Genomic DNA, 16,536 nt, shown 5'->3' with positions numbered 1-16,536 from the left:
TGACTCAGCATTTGGCCCTGGTGCCTTTACCTACATGTGGGCCTGGAGGCAGGGGTCTGAGTGCCCACCTGGAGCTGGCACTCAGAAAGTGTCTGCCGAACTTCTCCCTACCTCTGTTACTCCATGGCAAAACTGAGGGTCGTCCACCACGCAGAGGAACAGAGGCTGTTAGTGACAAAGCCGCCCAAGTCAGCAGTGAAGCTGCTCAGATGCATCACGTGCTGTGCCCCGGTAACACCCGGCTGATCCATCAGTTAAGAAAGAGAAGGCTGGGCAGCTTAGCCAGGAGTTCCTAAGTCACAGAACTGTCAAGTAGCTCTACGTGGTACTCCCAGGCGACGCTCTAGATAGTTAAGGTTTACTCTTAAATTATGTCACTCTTCCCTTCTTGCGTTCTCAAACCTGACTTCCCTGGTCCTGCTCCTTCGTTGAGTTACTTTTTTACAAAGAAGTGAAAGCCCTTTCCGGAGAGGACCAAACCTCCCTGCACTGCAAGGGGCTTGAGGCACCTCGGGCACCACAGCTGGGGGATAGCCACTGGTCTGAGGCCGGCTCTCTCCCGGGTCCAAGCAGGTGTTCTTTCTGCCAAGCCCTGTGATGGGAGGGAACAGCTGTGGCTCCCTCCTCGAGCTATAAAAAGCCCAACACCCAGGCAAGCAGAGGACACGGCTAGCGGACACACGGGACTCAGGCGGGAGCTCGGCCCAACAACCATGCTGAGGCTGGCCCCCACCGTCAGGCTGCTGCAAGCCCCCCTGAGGGGCTGGGTGGTTCCCAAGGCACATGTCTCTGCCAAGCCAGCCAGAACACCCACTTCTCCCATGGTAAGTACCTCCAAGGCAGCAGGGGAGCCTGACCTGGGCAGGGGGAGTAGGCAGTCCTGAGAGGTTCTCAGGATGAGGTGGGTTTCAGGGTGGGACACAAAAGGCCAGGCTGGTAAAGGGGAGAGGCATGTCCTCTCAGGCCTGCAGTTTCTAGAGGTGATCCTGGTGCTGGGTCTCAATCCTATGGCTGGGACAGTGTCCCAACTCCAGGAAAGGGGTCCTTGCAGCCATCGCCTGCAGGCCAGGCTCTGGAAGCAGCCAGCAGAGTCAGTTGGAGGGCGGGGGTCTGTTTGCAGGACCCACTTGCCTTCTGGCACACAAGGGGTGCTAACAGCTGAGCTCGGATGGGCTCAACATGTATTCCAGCCTCACCACCATTAAAGGGGATAGTGGGCTGCTCTGAGGGTCAGTGAGAGCACAGGTGAAAACGTAAGCCTGTGACCCTCGGGCTCAGGAGAGCACGAAGCTCTACTTTAAGCAGAAACAAACATAAACAAACCAAGGTCTAGAAGGTCATCTGCCCAAGGTCATACGGCTAGATGACGCAAGGATCTGAACCTAGCCTAAGGTCCCCGTTCCAGGCCACTGCAGTCCTCTCAAACCTCTGGGAGTCAAGTCAAAAGGAAGGCTTGGTCTCCAGGCTCGCGTCTGAATCAGCCGGGGGAACAGAGGGGAGGGAGGACTGGGCCCAGACTGTTTCAGGAAGAAATGGAGTGAAGGTGAAATATAGTTGGTGCTGTACAACCTGGCTCCGGAAGTTCAGCCACTGAGAACACGAGGTTCCAGGCGCACACACACGCTTACAGCATAGGGAATCCCGCCTCCTCCATCCAGGCGCCTGAACAGGGCTGCCATTTAGAGAAAGAGCCCTGGACTTGTTCCTTAAGTCAAAATCTCAGTTGTCTCTGCTGCCCTGCACAGCACAACACAACACACACGTGCGGCAGGTAACCAGGAAGGGGGTGCACTTCATGCCTGGTGAGAAGGAGCTCAAGGTCAAGGGACATACAGCTTCCAGAAGGAGCAGGCAGCCAGGCAGGCCCTCGGGCAGGGGGTGGGACTGTGATGAGGCCCCGCCCCAGACTGGAGGGCAAGGCTGCTCTTCCTGGTCTCTGCCAAGGCTGTGCTCCCCTGACTGCAGTGGTCACTGCTCACGCCCTGCAGCTTTCTCCACCCGACACTGAGAAGTCTGGGGCAGACATGGCAAACAGGCTGGGCCAAGGGTCCCACAGGCGCAGAGGGGGCAGTCTATCTTGACTGCTCTGGTTAGGACCTGGCAACAGTGGGGGAAGAAGACAGCCCACTTAATGACCCAGGACTGAGCCCTGTAACTGGGCCTAGTGGATTCATGTGTGCTCTCCTCAACCCAGGAGCAGGCCATCGGGCTCTCTGTGACGTTCCTCAGCTTCCTGATCCCTGCAGGCTGGGTCTTGTACCACCTAGAGAACTACAAGAGAAGCTCCGCAGAATGAAGGATCCAGCACAGCATCAAAGACCGTATTAAACCCGTCCCTCTTCCTAACGCACACGTGGTGATTCCTCTTTGTGTACGTGTACCCCCTCCCTGGACACCCAGCACCAGGCTGTCTGAGGGCTGCTCGTGTCAGCACAGGGGCACTTGGGTTGTAGAAGCTGCTGGCTAGGTGGCAGTGGGGTGGACACCGCGTCTCTCTGGGTGACAGTCAAGACAGGACTCGCTTCCTTGGCCGCAGTGCCATCTGAGCCTGGCTCTGCCCCGTCCGTGTGTGTGCAGGGATGCCCTTCTCTCAGAGCAGAGAGAGTGCAGGGCCAAGGCCAGATCCCCACCCAGCACTCCCTAGGCTCCACCTCCTGCTTTTAATGTCCTCAGGCACAGGCTTGACCTGGAAGCTGCCTAAGGAGCAACCACCAAAAGGACAAAGCAAAGGCGTTTATTCCAGGAACATTCTCAAACCACACTGGAAAAGACATTCACACAGGTGGATGCGTGGAGAGCAGCCTTGCAGTGGGTGTCCTCCACCTCTTCCCATGCCTCGGGGTACCTACATCCTGCCTCATCCCCTGAGACACAGTAACCCCTCGCCACTGCAGGCTGCGGGAGACACTCACACAGGAGGCTTCTCCCTCTGGCCAGGCGCCCCCCTTCAATGACGGGCCTCTGTTTTCACAGCAGGAATAGTCCCTATTTCAAACAGAATCCCAACCCCCACCCCCAATTAAATGCAGATCTTCTCAGCTGCCAGGTTCATCAGCAACGAAATACCTGCCCACAGACAGGCCAACGCAGGGGGACACTAGGTGAGGATGTCGTGGGCCTGGTGCTCCACCAGCATCTCCATGCTCTTCACGTCGGTACACCAGAACTCCAGGCGGTCCTTCATTCCCTTGATCTGGGTTGCAAACCAGGAGCACACGGGTGTTAAGACACAGCACCTGATGGGGGCAGTTCTAAATTTCCAGCTAATTCTTGAGAGCAGCACTAACAGAAAGGACATCAGAGCTAGAGGAGCGGAGTATGTGAGATGGGATTATCTCAGTCAATTCTTATCACAAGGACATTTAAAAAAACTTGCATGAAAGAAAACAGGCAAGAATAGAGGAAATCCAGAGGATTAAATTTCCAGCAAATGTGAACAAGATGGATTTGAGCTCAAATCACAGAACCAGGAACATGTTTGATCAGAGTACCAATTTTAAGATTAAAAGGCATCATCAGCACAACCAGCACTGTTGTCACAATAAGCTTTTAAATGCAGGGTTCAAATCCCAGGCTTGCATTAAATTAGGTTCTTTGAAAAACTCAGTCCCCACAGCAGTAATTCATTCTCCAAAATCTCTCGTCTAGTAATGCTTTCTTCCTAAATGGCTTCCATCCAAACGAAACTAAATCAGCATAGATACAACCCCAACCCCCCACAAGGGTGAACTTTGTACTTCAGTCACGTCACCTGCTGCAAATCCAGCACACGGGGCTGCACCCAGGTCATGTGAACCCGCTTATCCACCTCATCAATGCTGCCTTTCACCAGCCCCACCGAGAGCGCCTTCATCACCAGCAACTCCACCTGCAGGGAGGGCTTGTGTAAGACAACCTGATGCCAACATGCACACACCTGTGGACCCCGCTAGCTTGACACAGGAGGAAACAGGACGCTGTTTCCTCCTGTGGTGTTTGAGTAGTGTGCTCACACAAGCAGCCCTCTGGCAGCAGCTGTGCTGCTGTAAGTTCGAGTCCAAGGACAACTATACCTCGTTCACAGTGATTTTAGCACTTTTGGCAATTTCCTCAAAAGTGAGTTGTCTGTGATTGGCAGGTCGTGTGAAAGTCATCTGAAAGAAATTTTCATTTATTATTTTTCCAAATAAAAATTGTCAGAGAACTGACTGATAAGGATACTTTGGCAATACATGTTCCGAAAATATAGATCTTATTAGTATCCCACATCCTAAAATTCTCTTAATGTTAGACATGTATCTTAAGAACAAGCTTTCGATGCTTAGATAAGAAGGTGAAATAAGCTTTATAGTAGTTTTCTACAATAGTCATTCTTCTTTTCCTGAACAAGCACCTGGGCTGGGAATACCATGAACCAGAAACACAAGGTCCCTTTTCTCAAGAAGCTTATATTCTGGTGGGGAAAGCCAGATGAACATGTAGACAGGGCAGTAAGTGCAACGAAGTGGCAGCTGCTTTAACTCTGATGGTCAGGGAAGACCTCTCTGAGGAGGGGTCATCTAAGCTGAGACCCAAACACAAACTTCAAAAAGCAAGTGGTGGCAGAGGGAAAAGGAAGGAGGTGGAGGGGACGGGCCCGAAGTGAGAGGCTCGGAGAGTGTGCCTGGGCTCACCTGTAGGGTCTGCAATCACAGAACGATTCCTGGACGCTCGCTTACCTCCATGAGGCACAACAACTGAATCTTCCTCAGAAGCTGGGCTTCATTGGCGGCTAAGTCAGGCTGTGAAGCGGAAAGACATCAGTTACCTAACCTGGGCTCTGAAATTCTTCCTACAACAGTACGTCGAACACAAAGAAACTAAGCAGGTCCACACATTTTACACAGTAGATCACCGAGGCTCATTATTAGCCTCACGTGATTTTGAACCTCACTTTTCTTAGGAAATCATTAGAAGAGTGCCTCGCTGAAAGGCCATTTTCCAAGAAAGGAATTTACAAGGTAAGATTTGTACTAATGTCACCAACACCAGAGGCAGGACTACAGGGCACAGGTGTTTTGGGAAGACTCTTGGCATAAGGAAAGGCAGGGAAGGATGAACAGCCTGTGTCCTGGGTCCAGATGCACCGCCTGCTCAGGCAGCTCGATGTAAGTGGGGCCTCTGAGGAACACACTCCTTAAGTCCCAGGGACTTGTTCCAAACTGAAAAAGCAAGTTACTAATTTATAATGAGAAACAGCATTGTCATGAGAACCAGAAACAGTCCCTCTGCATGACCTTGCAAGGTTAAATCTCCTTGCAGGTGGGTCAAAGTTTATCTGCTGAGCACAGAACCAAACCAAGGAGAGTGGATTACTTGATTCACATGTTCAATAACTCACACCCTGACACAGGCAGCCCCGAGAGGTACACTTCTGCCATGGGAACTGGACAGGTCAAGTTCTTCAGAAAGGGCCCACTCCCCCCACAGAGGCTCTTGTTGCTTAGACGGATACTGTTGGCTTGCACCTCTGAAGGTCTTTCTTTTCTTTAAATTTCTACAGCTAGCCATTTTTCTTTCTGATTTGCACATTTTTTTCTTTGAGATGTCAACAGAGACTACAGTCAGGTTTGGCTGGATCTGCTTTCTGCCTCTTCACAGTCCATTTATATCTCCTCTGCTCCATTACGTGTGAATTCTACAAGTTTATTTTGAATGCTGAGAAAATGGAAAGTTTCAGACAAGTACAGAAACAACACAATCATAATTCCTATCACCATTAGCATTTCAGTAATATTTGCCTTTAATAATTTCCTTTAAAAAGGAAAAAACTGTTAAAGCTCAAGTTCTTAAGCACCTCTTCTCCCTAATTCCACTTCCCAGAGGCTCCTTCCCTCACCTGTACACCCTCCCTAGCGCCCTCTCCCCTGCACCAACCCCTCTCCTAGCGCCCACTCCCCTGCACTGACCCCTCCTCCCTGCCCCCCATGCCCTCTCCCACTCTCATCACTCGCTTCAGCCTCGCACGTGCTACTTCAGTCCAGCAATGTGCTAAAAGCGTCCTTTTCCTCTGCTCTTCCATCCTCTTCATTTGGCTAATTTCTACTCATCCCTGAGGTCACACAAACAGCATTACTTCCTTTAGAAGCCTCCACCCAGCACAGATGAAACTCCTATATCGTATTCTCTCCATTTGTAGCACTGACCACTTCTATAGTTAATGAGTTACTACTGTAACTCATTAGCCACATAACCACTTGCTCTATGAGAGCAAGGCTGGCCTGTCTTAGTCTCCTCCCTCCCCAGGGCCTGGTGTGTAGAGGCAAGGTGCTCAGTAAACATTTCCTGAATAAACGCCCAGACACATGGATGAAAAGGCAAGAGCACTGTGGGCGTGCTCAGCCATCCCTGCCCAAGACTGACCTGCTGGCCCCAGGCAGTCTTCAGGGTCTGGAATCGCTCTACGTTGCCACTGTTAAAGGCATACAGGGTGTCAATCAGCCACTGCCGGTCGGTGCTCCTCAGTGATTCCAGCACGGGGTGCATGAGCTGCGAGGACCGAGATGGTTAGCTGGCCAAAAATCACAGTCTCCCCCTTGTTCAGCAATCTGTGCCCAGGATCCACTTACAAGTTCTCCAAAGTTAAAAACGCCCTCGCCAAGAAGTCCTGCTAGTCCCAGTGTGAAAGCTCTCTCCTGCTGCTCAGACACTACGGCAACAACACACCTCCAGTTACAACCCAGTCATGGGACTCAGTCCTGTCTGGCTTTAAAAATCTCACATAAAAAAGTACAGAAACTATTCTCCATAATGGTTATGTTACAAAGCACTAAACTTAGTCATCTCTTCTGAAGCACTGGGTTGACTTAGATTATACCTGGAACCACATACGCGGGTTTTGTGGGGAAGACATTCATTCATTTATATATTTTTTCCTATAGGTATGTGAATCTATTTATATCTTCAGCTCTTCTACTGCCTGGAGCAATGTGTTCCTTATCACCTGCCTGCTATGGGAAGCAGTACCACCTTGCTGATCGTAGAGTCATTGCATTTAGCCCCTCCCAGACGAAATCAACCTACTTTTTGTTCCCATACAGCAAGTCCCTTATTCTCTTGACCACATTAATTGCTTTTTCCAATATATTTTTCTTGAGATGCAGCAATTAAAACTGCATTAACATTTTTAGGAGTTGCTGGTCTCCTTAGCTTCAACAATATACTGTGAGAAACATTTAAAATGTGCTGAAATAGGCTAAAATTTCTTTTCTAAACACACATTCCTTGCATTCGTCCCAAAAGTCACTGGTCATGTTTCTTTCCACCCTCAAATCCTTGACAGATTTTTGTAATTTATTCCCCTGGGTCTAGCATTTTAGTTTTCAGAACAAGCGTCTCAGGAACAGGGGTTCTACCGTGCCCTTCACCCTGCAGGGGTTAAGGTACTTGCATCGCTATGTTTCTCACACAGACCTCTGACTGAGGTAACACTAAGGACTCGGAGAAGGAACAGCAATGGCTAAGAGGAGCAGCCTCGTTTTCATCTGAATCAAATGCCCAAGACAAATACAGCGTAGAAACTAGAGCTTAAACAACTCCCCACCCCTCGCCACGTGGGCTTTCTTCCAAAAGGGATGAAGACATCTGAGTAATTCCTGAGATCTGCTGCCTCAAGTGCCTCACAGTTGCTAGGTCTTGAGAGCGAGCTCCTGTGCGACATGGACTTAACAGCTTGTGTTACCTGGCAGATCCTTGATGTCAACACAGCCCAGAAACCGCAGAGCATCTTTGTAGTAGGAGGCATGGTTTCCAATTGTTTGATAGTATTTACTGGAGAGATCGTAGAAACGACTGTGAACTGATGTCACACCGGGGAGGTTGTTGAGCATTTCTTCAACATCTTCAATTGTTTCCTACATACCGGAAGCAAAATCACTTTTTTTTTTTTTTGGTGAGGAACATCAGCCCTGAGCTAACATCCATGCCAATCCTCCTCTTTTTGATGAGGAATACCAGCCCTGAGCTAACATCTATTGCCACTCCTCCTCCTTTTTTTCCCTTTTTCTCCCCAAAGCCCCAGTAGATAGTTGTACGTCATAGCTGCACATCTCTCTAGATGCTGTATGTGGGATGCCGCCTCAGCACGGCCGGACAAGCGGTGCGTCGGTGCGCACCCGGGATCCGAACCCAGGCCGCCAGTAGCGGAGCACGTGCACTTAATCGCTAAGCCACGGGGCTGGCCCCTCACCTTTCTTTTTAATTTAATACATTTTTAAAGTAATATATGACAAGATGAAACGCTTAAGCCACAAAGATTGATAAATTTGACTACATTAAAATGGAAAACTTCAGTTTATCCAAAACACAGAAAAATGGGCAAAAGAAATTAACTGGCAATTTACAGAAGTGGAGACATGAATGGAGTGGTCAATAAACCACCAGTAATCAAGAAATGCAAATTAAACCCCTTACGAGATACCCTTTCATCTCCACTAGATCGGAGGAATCAGTCAGAAAATACCAAGTGTTGAAGACACGGAGCTTCGGGAGTGCTGTGTGGAGCTACAGGAGCGTGGACCACCTTGCAGAAACACCTGGCAATATCTGGTAAAGGTGAAGAGCAAGTGCCTTATACCTGTAGTCTCCTCTCCAGGTGTATATCCTGGTGAGATTCTGCCCAGTACACAAGGAACCAGGCACAGAAAAGCTGCTAACAGTATTCCTTGTAATAGAAAAGAGCCATCTGAATCTTTTCAATAGGAGACTGGAAACACAGGCTGTGAAACATTTATACAATGAAATACCACATAACAGTAAAAACGAACTGGTCATGCGTATCAACATGACTCTCAAACCTAGCATCAAGCCAGTAATTTAAAACACTATCAGGGTCAGCCTGGCGTGCGTGTTCTGCTTTGGTGGCCTGGGGTTCGCCGGTTCGGATCCTGGGCATGGACCTACTCACTGCTCATCAAGCCCACAAGCTGAGGTAGGTCCCACACAGAAGAGCTACAACTCTATAGCTGTGATACACAACTATGTACTGGGTCTTTGGGGAGAAAAAAGAAAAAAAGGAAGACTGGCAATAGATGTTAGCACAGGGCCAATCTTCCTCAAAAAATAAAATAAATAAATAAAACAATACCACATGTCATTTAGAGTCACACATCCCTATCTGGGGAAGCGTAAGGAAATGCATGAGCATGAGAAACGCCAGACACGAGTGAGGGAGCGTTGCTGGGGGAGGAACGTGGTCTGAGGGGCCCAGCAGCTCCAACTGTGCTGTGCAGCTTCATTCCTAAGCTGGCTGGGGCCTGTGGATGCCCATTACAGCAGTCTTTATAGTATTTTATAGCTTTCAGTATGTCTTAAATATTCTGAAACAAAAATGCAATAAGTATGCAAGTGGGCTATGACTGGGAAGCAACAAGAAACATTAAGAATTATTTTCTTAAGGTAATGAGATTACGAACACTTACTTTCAATATTTTCTTTAATACTATGGTTACCAAAAAAACCCCAAACCAAAACAAAACAAAAACAAACACATATAGGGGCTGGCACAGTGGTTAAGTTCTCACGCTCCACTTTGGCGGCCCAGGGTTTGTGAGTTCGGATCCTGGGCGCAGATCTATGCACTGCTTATCAAGCCATGCTGTGGCAGGCGTCCCACATATAAAGTAGAGGAGGATGGGCATGGATGTGAGCCCAGGGCCAATCTTCCTCAGCAAAAAGAGGAGGATTGGTAACGGATGTTAGCTCAGGGCTAATCTTCCTCACCAAAAAACAAAAACAAAAACAAAAACAAAACAACCCCCACACATGTAGTCTGGTTAAACATGGTGGACTGACCACATAAGTGGGTCTAACTGCCACCTGTATCCATACCTGTCCCCAAAATTACACTGAAACGAAAATAAGAAAGGCATGAACTTGCACAGGAAACATCAATAATGATTAGGAGGCAGAAAGAGGGTGGAGGAGCAGTGTTATCACCCTCAGTGATGAGGAGGCCGACCCTGGTCAGAAGAACCCACGTGCTGTGGACCTGCTGAGGCTGTGTGGACTCCTGCTGGAGGGACGTGCTGTGGTCATACAGGTCACACTCTTTTGTTGAAGGCTAACAGGCATTGCATTAGCAACTTGCTCTTAAATAGTTCTGAAAACACACACACACACTCACACGCACAGAGAATGAGAGGGCAAAGTGTTGAACTGCTGACAATGGGAATCTGAGGTAAGGAGAGCAGAGAGTTCTCTGTGCTATATTGCAACTTCTCTGTAATCTGAAATTATTTTAAAATAAATAGTTACAGAGGAAAAATAGGATTTGCCCCTACAGTTTTAAACAGCTTTTAAACCACAGATAAATCTACATCACGGCACTCTCACCTTTGTAACCTGGAGGTCCCCGACGTTTAGTTTCAGAGCGCCAATTGCGGTTTTACACAGGATCACTGCCTCATCGCTACTTTTCACCTAAAGTCATCAGAAATGAGGAAGCTCAGAAGTGGGCGCAGCAGACCAGCAAGGCATGTGCACCTGACTCAGCCCGCACGACTAGACACACAGGTCTCTAGAGGTGTGGACGGTGAGCACAGACACAAACTACAGGTCACACATATTTCAAAAGGTCTGGCTTAAACTTCACATTTACCTTCTCGCGAGTCTTTTCCAGAAAAGTAAGAGCCACATTAGGATCTAGAAAAGAAAGAAGAACAAAGTCAAAGAACCAGCAACAGAGTATCTTTACAGATGGGTTTTTACCAACCAGGACACTTTTAGGTAGGACAATCTTTAGGTTTAGACCACAAAATATAATAAAAACATAATTTAGAATCTGAAATTTTTTATCAAAATGCAAAAGTTCAATTACCTTATATTTCAAGATTATTTTAATTACCATTTGGATCCGCTTCTTTATGAAACAAAGTGAGACTCACCAGTCATCTGTCTAACTACATGAAGAATGATTTCTACCAGGGACAAAGGATTCACCCTAAAATAAAAACACCACCAGCCTTTGAGCGTCAAGTACCAACATTTGCATTTTCAAAGCCAAAAACTGACAAAAGAGTTTTACCTGTGTTCAAATTCACTGATGAAGTTTTCATAAAGCTGTGGAACCAAAACATGGAGAGTAATTACAGGGCATCTTTCATGCTGCAAAATCAAGACTCCAAACACCACCACAGCGCCATCACACAGGGGGCACTGCATAATGCTTGCTGAAGGATAAGAGATCCGTATTTGGGCTTATTAAGTTCACATAAATGATCACCAATGGATTACCGAGGAGAGCTTGAGTTTTCTTCTGACTTTGGGAATTAGAACCCTGCCCTCTAAGAATCTCCTGAAGACCAATTCCTATATTCTTTCTCCAAAGTACTCTAAGCGAAACAGACTATCAGTTTGAAAGGTTCACTAACCTAACAGATTTTAGAAGGCTGCAGGCTAATTATGTCCCATTACCAAATTTCTTAGCCATTCAGCAAACACTTGAGCGCTTACTCAGGCTCTTTGCTAGATACTACAGACACAGAACATGTAAGACAAAAGCTGGGCTTTTGTAGAGCAGACAGACTTATAAACAAATACACAAGACTATGAGTTTAAGAGCAAAGAAAAAAAGCACATAGGTGGAGGAGCCAAAGGGAGAGGTTTCAAGAAGGTTATTCCACAAATGGTGATAATTGAGTTTTAAGGAAGGAAGAGCAGTTAGAGACGTGGACAAATTTGGTGAGGAAGAGGGGCAGTTGGGAGAACATTCCAGACAGGAACAAACATGTGCAAAAGCACTGAAGAAAAAACTGCATCTGTTTTACGAGCTCTTCTGAAGGACACAGAGTGTGTTTTAGGAGCACCTCTGAAGGGCACAGGGCGGGAGGCACTGGGACTTGGTCTCTGTCCTAAAGTCAAGGCTGAAGCAGTGGAGACACACGACCACACTTCTGTTTTAGAAATATTACTGGGGGCAGAGAAGACAGCAAGGGAAAAGACTGAGGGAGAGAGACCAGTTGAGGCTACTGTAGTCAAGATGGGAGAGTGAAGGAGATATGGTAGCGAGGATGGACCAAGAGTCCGAGAGCGATTTGCTGGTAAGCTGAACCAGACTTGATCAGATCTGGGCAGGTCACAGAGAGGGGGTGCTGACAGTGACCTCTGAGCTTATGGCTAGGTAGCTGGGCAAAGCAAGGAGAGGGAACCTCCAGATGTCAACTCTGGATAAGGAGAATCTGAAGCTCCTGTGGGATTTGAAGAGAGAAAGATGGAAATGTCCCTGTGAAAGAAAATGTGGTATGTATATAGGAAATATTATTTAGCCATAAAACAAGAAGGAAATCTTGCCATTTGTGACCACATGGATGGACCTGGAGGGCATCATGCTAAGTGAAGTAAGTCAGAGAAAGACTAATACCATATGATCTCACTTATATGTGGAATCTTAAAAAAAGTGAACTCATACAAACAGGAAACAGACTGGTGGTTGCCAGAGGTGGGGGGTGCGGGGGGAAGATGGGTGAAGGGGGTCAAAAGGTACAAACTTCCAGTTACAAAATAAATAAGTCCTGGGGAGGTAATACATAGCATGGTGACTATAGTTAATAATACGGTACTGTGTATTTGAAAGTTGCTAAGAGAGCAGATCTTAAAGGTTCTCATCACAAAAAAAAAATTGTAACTAGGGATGGTGACAGATGTTAACTAAACTTATTGTGGTAATCATTTCACATATATACATATATGAAACCATTACGTTTTACACCTTAAACTAATACAATGTTATATGTCAATTACTTCTCAACAAAACCAGGGAGAAAAAAGTCCCTGTAGCAGCCAGTTAGATATTTAAATCTGGCACCCAGCAAAGAGCCATCTAATTAAAACGGCTTTTTCATTACAAAGGACTATTTCAAAGATATCTTCCTCACTAAGAAGGAAAGTTTCAACTTTTCTGATACCCATTATAATTATATAGAATTACCTAAAGACAAAAACCCCTCTAAAAAAAAAAGTGCACTAAGTCTAGAACCTCAAAATTCCTTCTGGTGACTGCAAACTCATGAATACTATCTATCTGAAAGTTATGTGGGCTGTGTCCCAACAATTTTTAAAGGTTTATTTTGTCCATGAAAATAGTAAACCTAAATCTACTGACCTGAATAAGTGTCATGTTACCATGAGGTTGAGGAAATATTTTGATATATATAGAAAGTGATTTAAAGACAAGACAGCAAATGATAGAGATGAACAATTATGAATTATCCATTACTATGACATATGACGTTAGGGAACAAATATTAAGACAGCTCTAATTTATCATTTTTCCAAACACTCCAGAAGACAGAATGCCCAGCAAAATCTCCAGGCTTACAGATGATTACAAGTTCCTTTGAGTAGTAAAATGTCAAATCGATGGGTACAAACCACAAGAAAATACTAGGAGCCCAGAGGGTGGGGTAATAAGGTGGTTAGCTTCACTGTGAGCACACATGAAGTAATGTCTCCTGGGTAAATAATTCAAGCTATTGTTATGAACGAGCTTTCAGTCTCAATGCAGGTACAAAACTCTGATTCATTAAAATCCAAGAGACAGGCATTAACGAGAAAGACGTCAGGAAAGATTTCAAAGAGGAGGCTACCACTGAACAAATTTGTGGGGATTTGTTAGGGCATCTGAGAAAAGCTGTGATAGAGAGTGTGTTTTTTGTTGACAAAATTCTAAAAGTGCTCTATTACAGAGGCAGCATGATTTACGCAGCATTCCCCTTGAAACATCCCCTCCCCCAAGTGAAGCACAAATGGTGCTCTCTCATCCACACTACCCAGAACGAAGTGTTTGGGCAAGCAGAGTCAGCGGGGGTGAGGGAAGAGGAGTGAAGGCAGTGATCTGAAAGACTCCTACAGTAATCTTCCTCTGTATCCCCTCACTCCTAACGGGTTTTGGACTTTCAATTTTTGAATAACAGTTTTCCAAAAGTACAGAACTTAAAAAAAAAAAAAGACTATGAACAATAAGATGCAGGGGAATACAATGAGACAGTATTTTACCCTGGATTTTAGAAGAAGCTAGAATTTCTATGTTTGAATCCTCTTCTGCCACTTATTACCTCTGATCTATGGCAAGTTACTTAATCTCTTGGTGTCTGCTTCTACATCAAAAAAATAGGATAATGGTAGTACTTATCTTCCAATGCTGTTATGCTGAGTAAAGGAGTAAATACGTAGAGCACTTAGAACAGTACCTGACACAAACTGATTGCTGAATAGATGTGGTGTATTATTATGATAAAGCCCACTTATTATTTTAAAAAGTCCTTGAGCACATTTATATAATCTGACCTAGCATAGCAAATCGTTTACCTTAATGAGACCATCTCCTTGGGCAAAGCACGGGTCCTGCACAAAATCAAGCACCTGAAGTGTCAGCTGATGCCACAACCTGAAAAACATAAGGCCCTTGAGACCTATAAACTAATACCCAGTCACAGATACCTTCAGCTGTGACAGATCTATCAGATAACAAATACTAACCAGTCTCTATGGTGTAACAGGAAGTCTCTATGGTGTAACAGGAAGAATGCAAAGGCAGATGCTCATAAACCTGAGTTCTTTTCCTGGCTCTACTACTCAATGGTTATGTCACCTTGAGATCACTTAACCTCTCTAAGACTCAGTTTTCTCAGCTATAAATGGAGAACATCTTGCTAAACTACCTCAAGAGGTTACTGTTAAGTTCGATCACACATCTTTAAGTTGAAATCCTGCTCTTCTACTTATTAGCTGAGTATCTCCGGGAAGAAGCTTAAACTGAGCTTCAGTTTCTTCATCTGTGAAAGGGATGAAGGCTTAAATGAGCTAGTACATAAATCCTCCACAACACTGACATGGCACATTTGAAACCAAAGGCTAATTTTGTGTGTGTGTGTGTGAGGAAGATCAGCCCTGAGCTAACACCTATTGCCAATCCTCCTCCTTTTTTTTTCTCTTCCCAAAGCCCCAGTAGATAGTTGTATGTCATAGTTGCACATCCTTCTAGTTGCTGTATGTGGGACGCGGGCTCAGCATGGCCGGAGAAGCGGTGCGTCCGTGCGCACCCGGGATCCGAACCGGGGCCGCCAGTAGCGGTGCGCGCGCACTTAACCGCTAAGCCACAGGGTCGGCCCCCAAAGGCTAATTTTTAAGAACGCAAATAAAATGCCCTGAAAAATACAAAGTGCTATCCAACACAAGCAATTATTTCCCAAACACTAAGAATTTTCTCTCAAAAACTGCTAACAGCAGGATGCTGAACATGATCAAAACATGTATTGAATATCTACATGAAAGACACTATGCCTAACGCTAGGGTTGTTAACACGGAGGTTTTTACAAGAGGTGTATTTTCCTATAGAACATCGCTAGCACAATGCTAACAATTTATTCTACTCACTTAAAAAGAGATTGGTGCTTAGCAACAGACAAGTTAATTGTTTTGCAATTTATCCTGTTTCTAAACAAACTCAAACTCTGAGGTCTCTCCAGAGGCACCAAGCCCAATAAGAAACGCAACGGAACCTAAGGACCATGGGAGAGGGGAATGTGGCTGCATCTGAGCTGTAACCAGCTGCAGAATCAACAGAGAAAGGAACAAAACTGCACTGGCCCCTGGTCCATCCGCTCCAGGCCGCTGAGAAAGATGACTGTAGACACGGTCACGCTATGACAAGGCTAAGTACAAGACACCAGCATCTGTTATCCAAACGGGTAGCAGCCTGACCCCGAAAGGGCGTATGCTTGTTTGACCGGAGTCAAGAGCTAAATGCACAGGCCAGCCTTGAGCACTATTCTAAAACCAGAGGAGAGCTCAGAAGGCTCAGCTACAGCCCCTCGGGCAGGAAGGGAGTGAATCCTACACCCCAAAACCCTGCCGACGGCTCCGCTCCTCAGTCCTCACGGGCTGTCACCCCTCCTCCCCCTCGGCCCTGCACCTCCGGGGTCCTCAGCTACCGCCCGGCCTCGCCTGTCCTCACGCTGCCCACACGGGTCCGAGACCCTCAGTGCGTCAGGTCTCGCCCCTCCCCGTCGCCCCTCCGCCTCGCCCTCCTCTCCCCGGGGGCCCGGGTCCCCTCAGCCCGGCGCTCACTTCTTCGTGTAGAGCTCCTCCAGACGGTGCCACACGGCGGCCTGGCCGGGACCGGAGCTCTGGCTCTGCTGTAAGAAGCCGGGCACGTCCTTCATCACGGCAGGAAGACCCCGGGACCGCGGGAAACGGAGATATCGCCGCAGAGGGGATGGCCGCCGGAAGTGCTCACTCACTTCCGGCGCCGCGTCTCGCGGGGCAGGCCGGGAGCGCCGAGCGCGGCCTCCCGCGCCCGTCGGTTGTCAGGGTAACCGCGCGTCTGCGCTGTGGATGAAATTCTCTCCCCGGGCCGTCCCCGGCTAGCCCCGCGGCTGCCTTTGCCTTTGAGGCGGGGCACAGAACAGGCGCCTGGGGTCCACCGGGCATCGACTGGCTCTGTGGCTTTTGTGACCCGCGTTTCTCAAGCTCAAGTGGGATGATACAACTAGTACCTTCCTCGTAGTGTCTTCCGAGGA

The 16,536-nt window shown here is 47.2% G+C and overlaps 2 protein-coding genes across 2 annotated transcripts; one reads left to right on the top strand and one right to left on the bottom strand.

Annotated features, from left to right (window-relative positions):
* Positions 1-713: 713 nt before the first annotated feature.
* Positions 714-2,331, top strand: LOC101404928 (cytochrome c oxidase subunit 8B, mitochondrial). The gene is made up of 2 exons (XM_087422359.1): positions 714-824; positions 2,195-2,331. The coding sequence occupies exons 1-2, from the start codon at positions 714-716 to the stop codon at positions 2,294-2,296; spliced, it is 213 nt and encodes a 70-aa protein (XP_087278485.1). The 3' UTR covers positions 2,297-2,331.
* A 387-nt stretch (positions 2,332-2,718) lies between these two features.
* Positions 2,719-16,251, bottom strand: PSMD13 (proteasome 26S subunit, non-ATPase 13). The gene is made up of 13 exons (XM_004441020.3): positions 16,085-16,251; positions 14,323-14,401; positions 11,042-11,076; positions 10,902-10,957; positions 10,616-10,659; positions 10,351-10,437; positions 7,700-7,871; positions 6,588-6,667; positions 6,382-6,507; positions 4,698-4,760; positions 4,053-4,133; positions 3,752-3,868; positions 2,719-3,193 (listed from the first exon to the last, which is right to left on the bottom strand). The coding sequence occupies exons 1-13, from the start codon at positions 16,177-16,179 to the stop codon at positions 3,098-3,100; spliced, it is 1,131 nt and encodes a 376-aa protein (XP_004441077.1). The 5' UTR covers positions 16,180-16,251; the 3' UTR covers positions 2,719-3,097.
* Between the last annotated feature and the right edge of the window lie 285 nt (positions 16,252-16,536).

The sequence above is a fragment of the Ceratotherium simum genome, chromosome 34 (genome assembly GCF_057802395.1).
Source record: "Ceratotherium simum simum isolate JZ-2026a chromosome 34, ASM5780239v1, whole genome shotgun sequence".
Classification (NCBI taxonomy): domain Eukaryota; kingdom Metazoa; phylum Chordata; class Mammalia; order Perissodactyla; family Rhinocerotidae; genus Ceratotherium; species Ceratotherium simum.
Note: the sequence above shows the minus strand (reverse complement) of the source record. Positions and strands in the feature narration are given on the sequence as shown.

Excerpts from the sequence above, each read along its gene's own strand:
- LOC101404928 (XM_087422359.1), top strand. The coding sequence starts at position 714 with ATGCTGAGGCTGGCCCCCACCGTCAGGCTGCTGCAAGCCCCCCTGAGG. Across the intron at positions 825-2,194 it reads GAACACCCACTTCTCCCATG|GAGCAGGCCATCGGGCTCTC; the intron begins GTAAGTACCTCC and ends TCCTCAACCCAG.
- PSMD13 (XM_004441020.3), bottom strand. The coding sequence starts at position 16,179 with ATGAAGGACGTGCCCGGCTTCTTACAGCAGAGCCAGAGCTCCGGTCCC. Across the intron at positions 10,660-10,901 it reads TGTAGTTAGACAGATGACTG|ATCCTAATGTGGCTCTTACT; the intron begins GTGAGTCTCACT and ends TTTCTTTTCTAG. Across the intron at positions 3,194-3,751 it reads GTGTGCTGGATTTGCAGCAG|ATCAAGGGAATGAAGGACCG; the intron begins GTGACGTGACTG and ends TTTGCAACCCAG.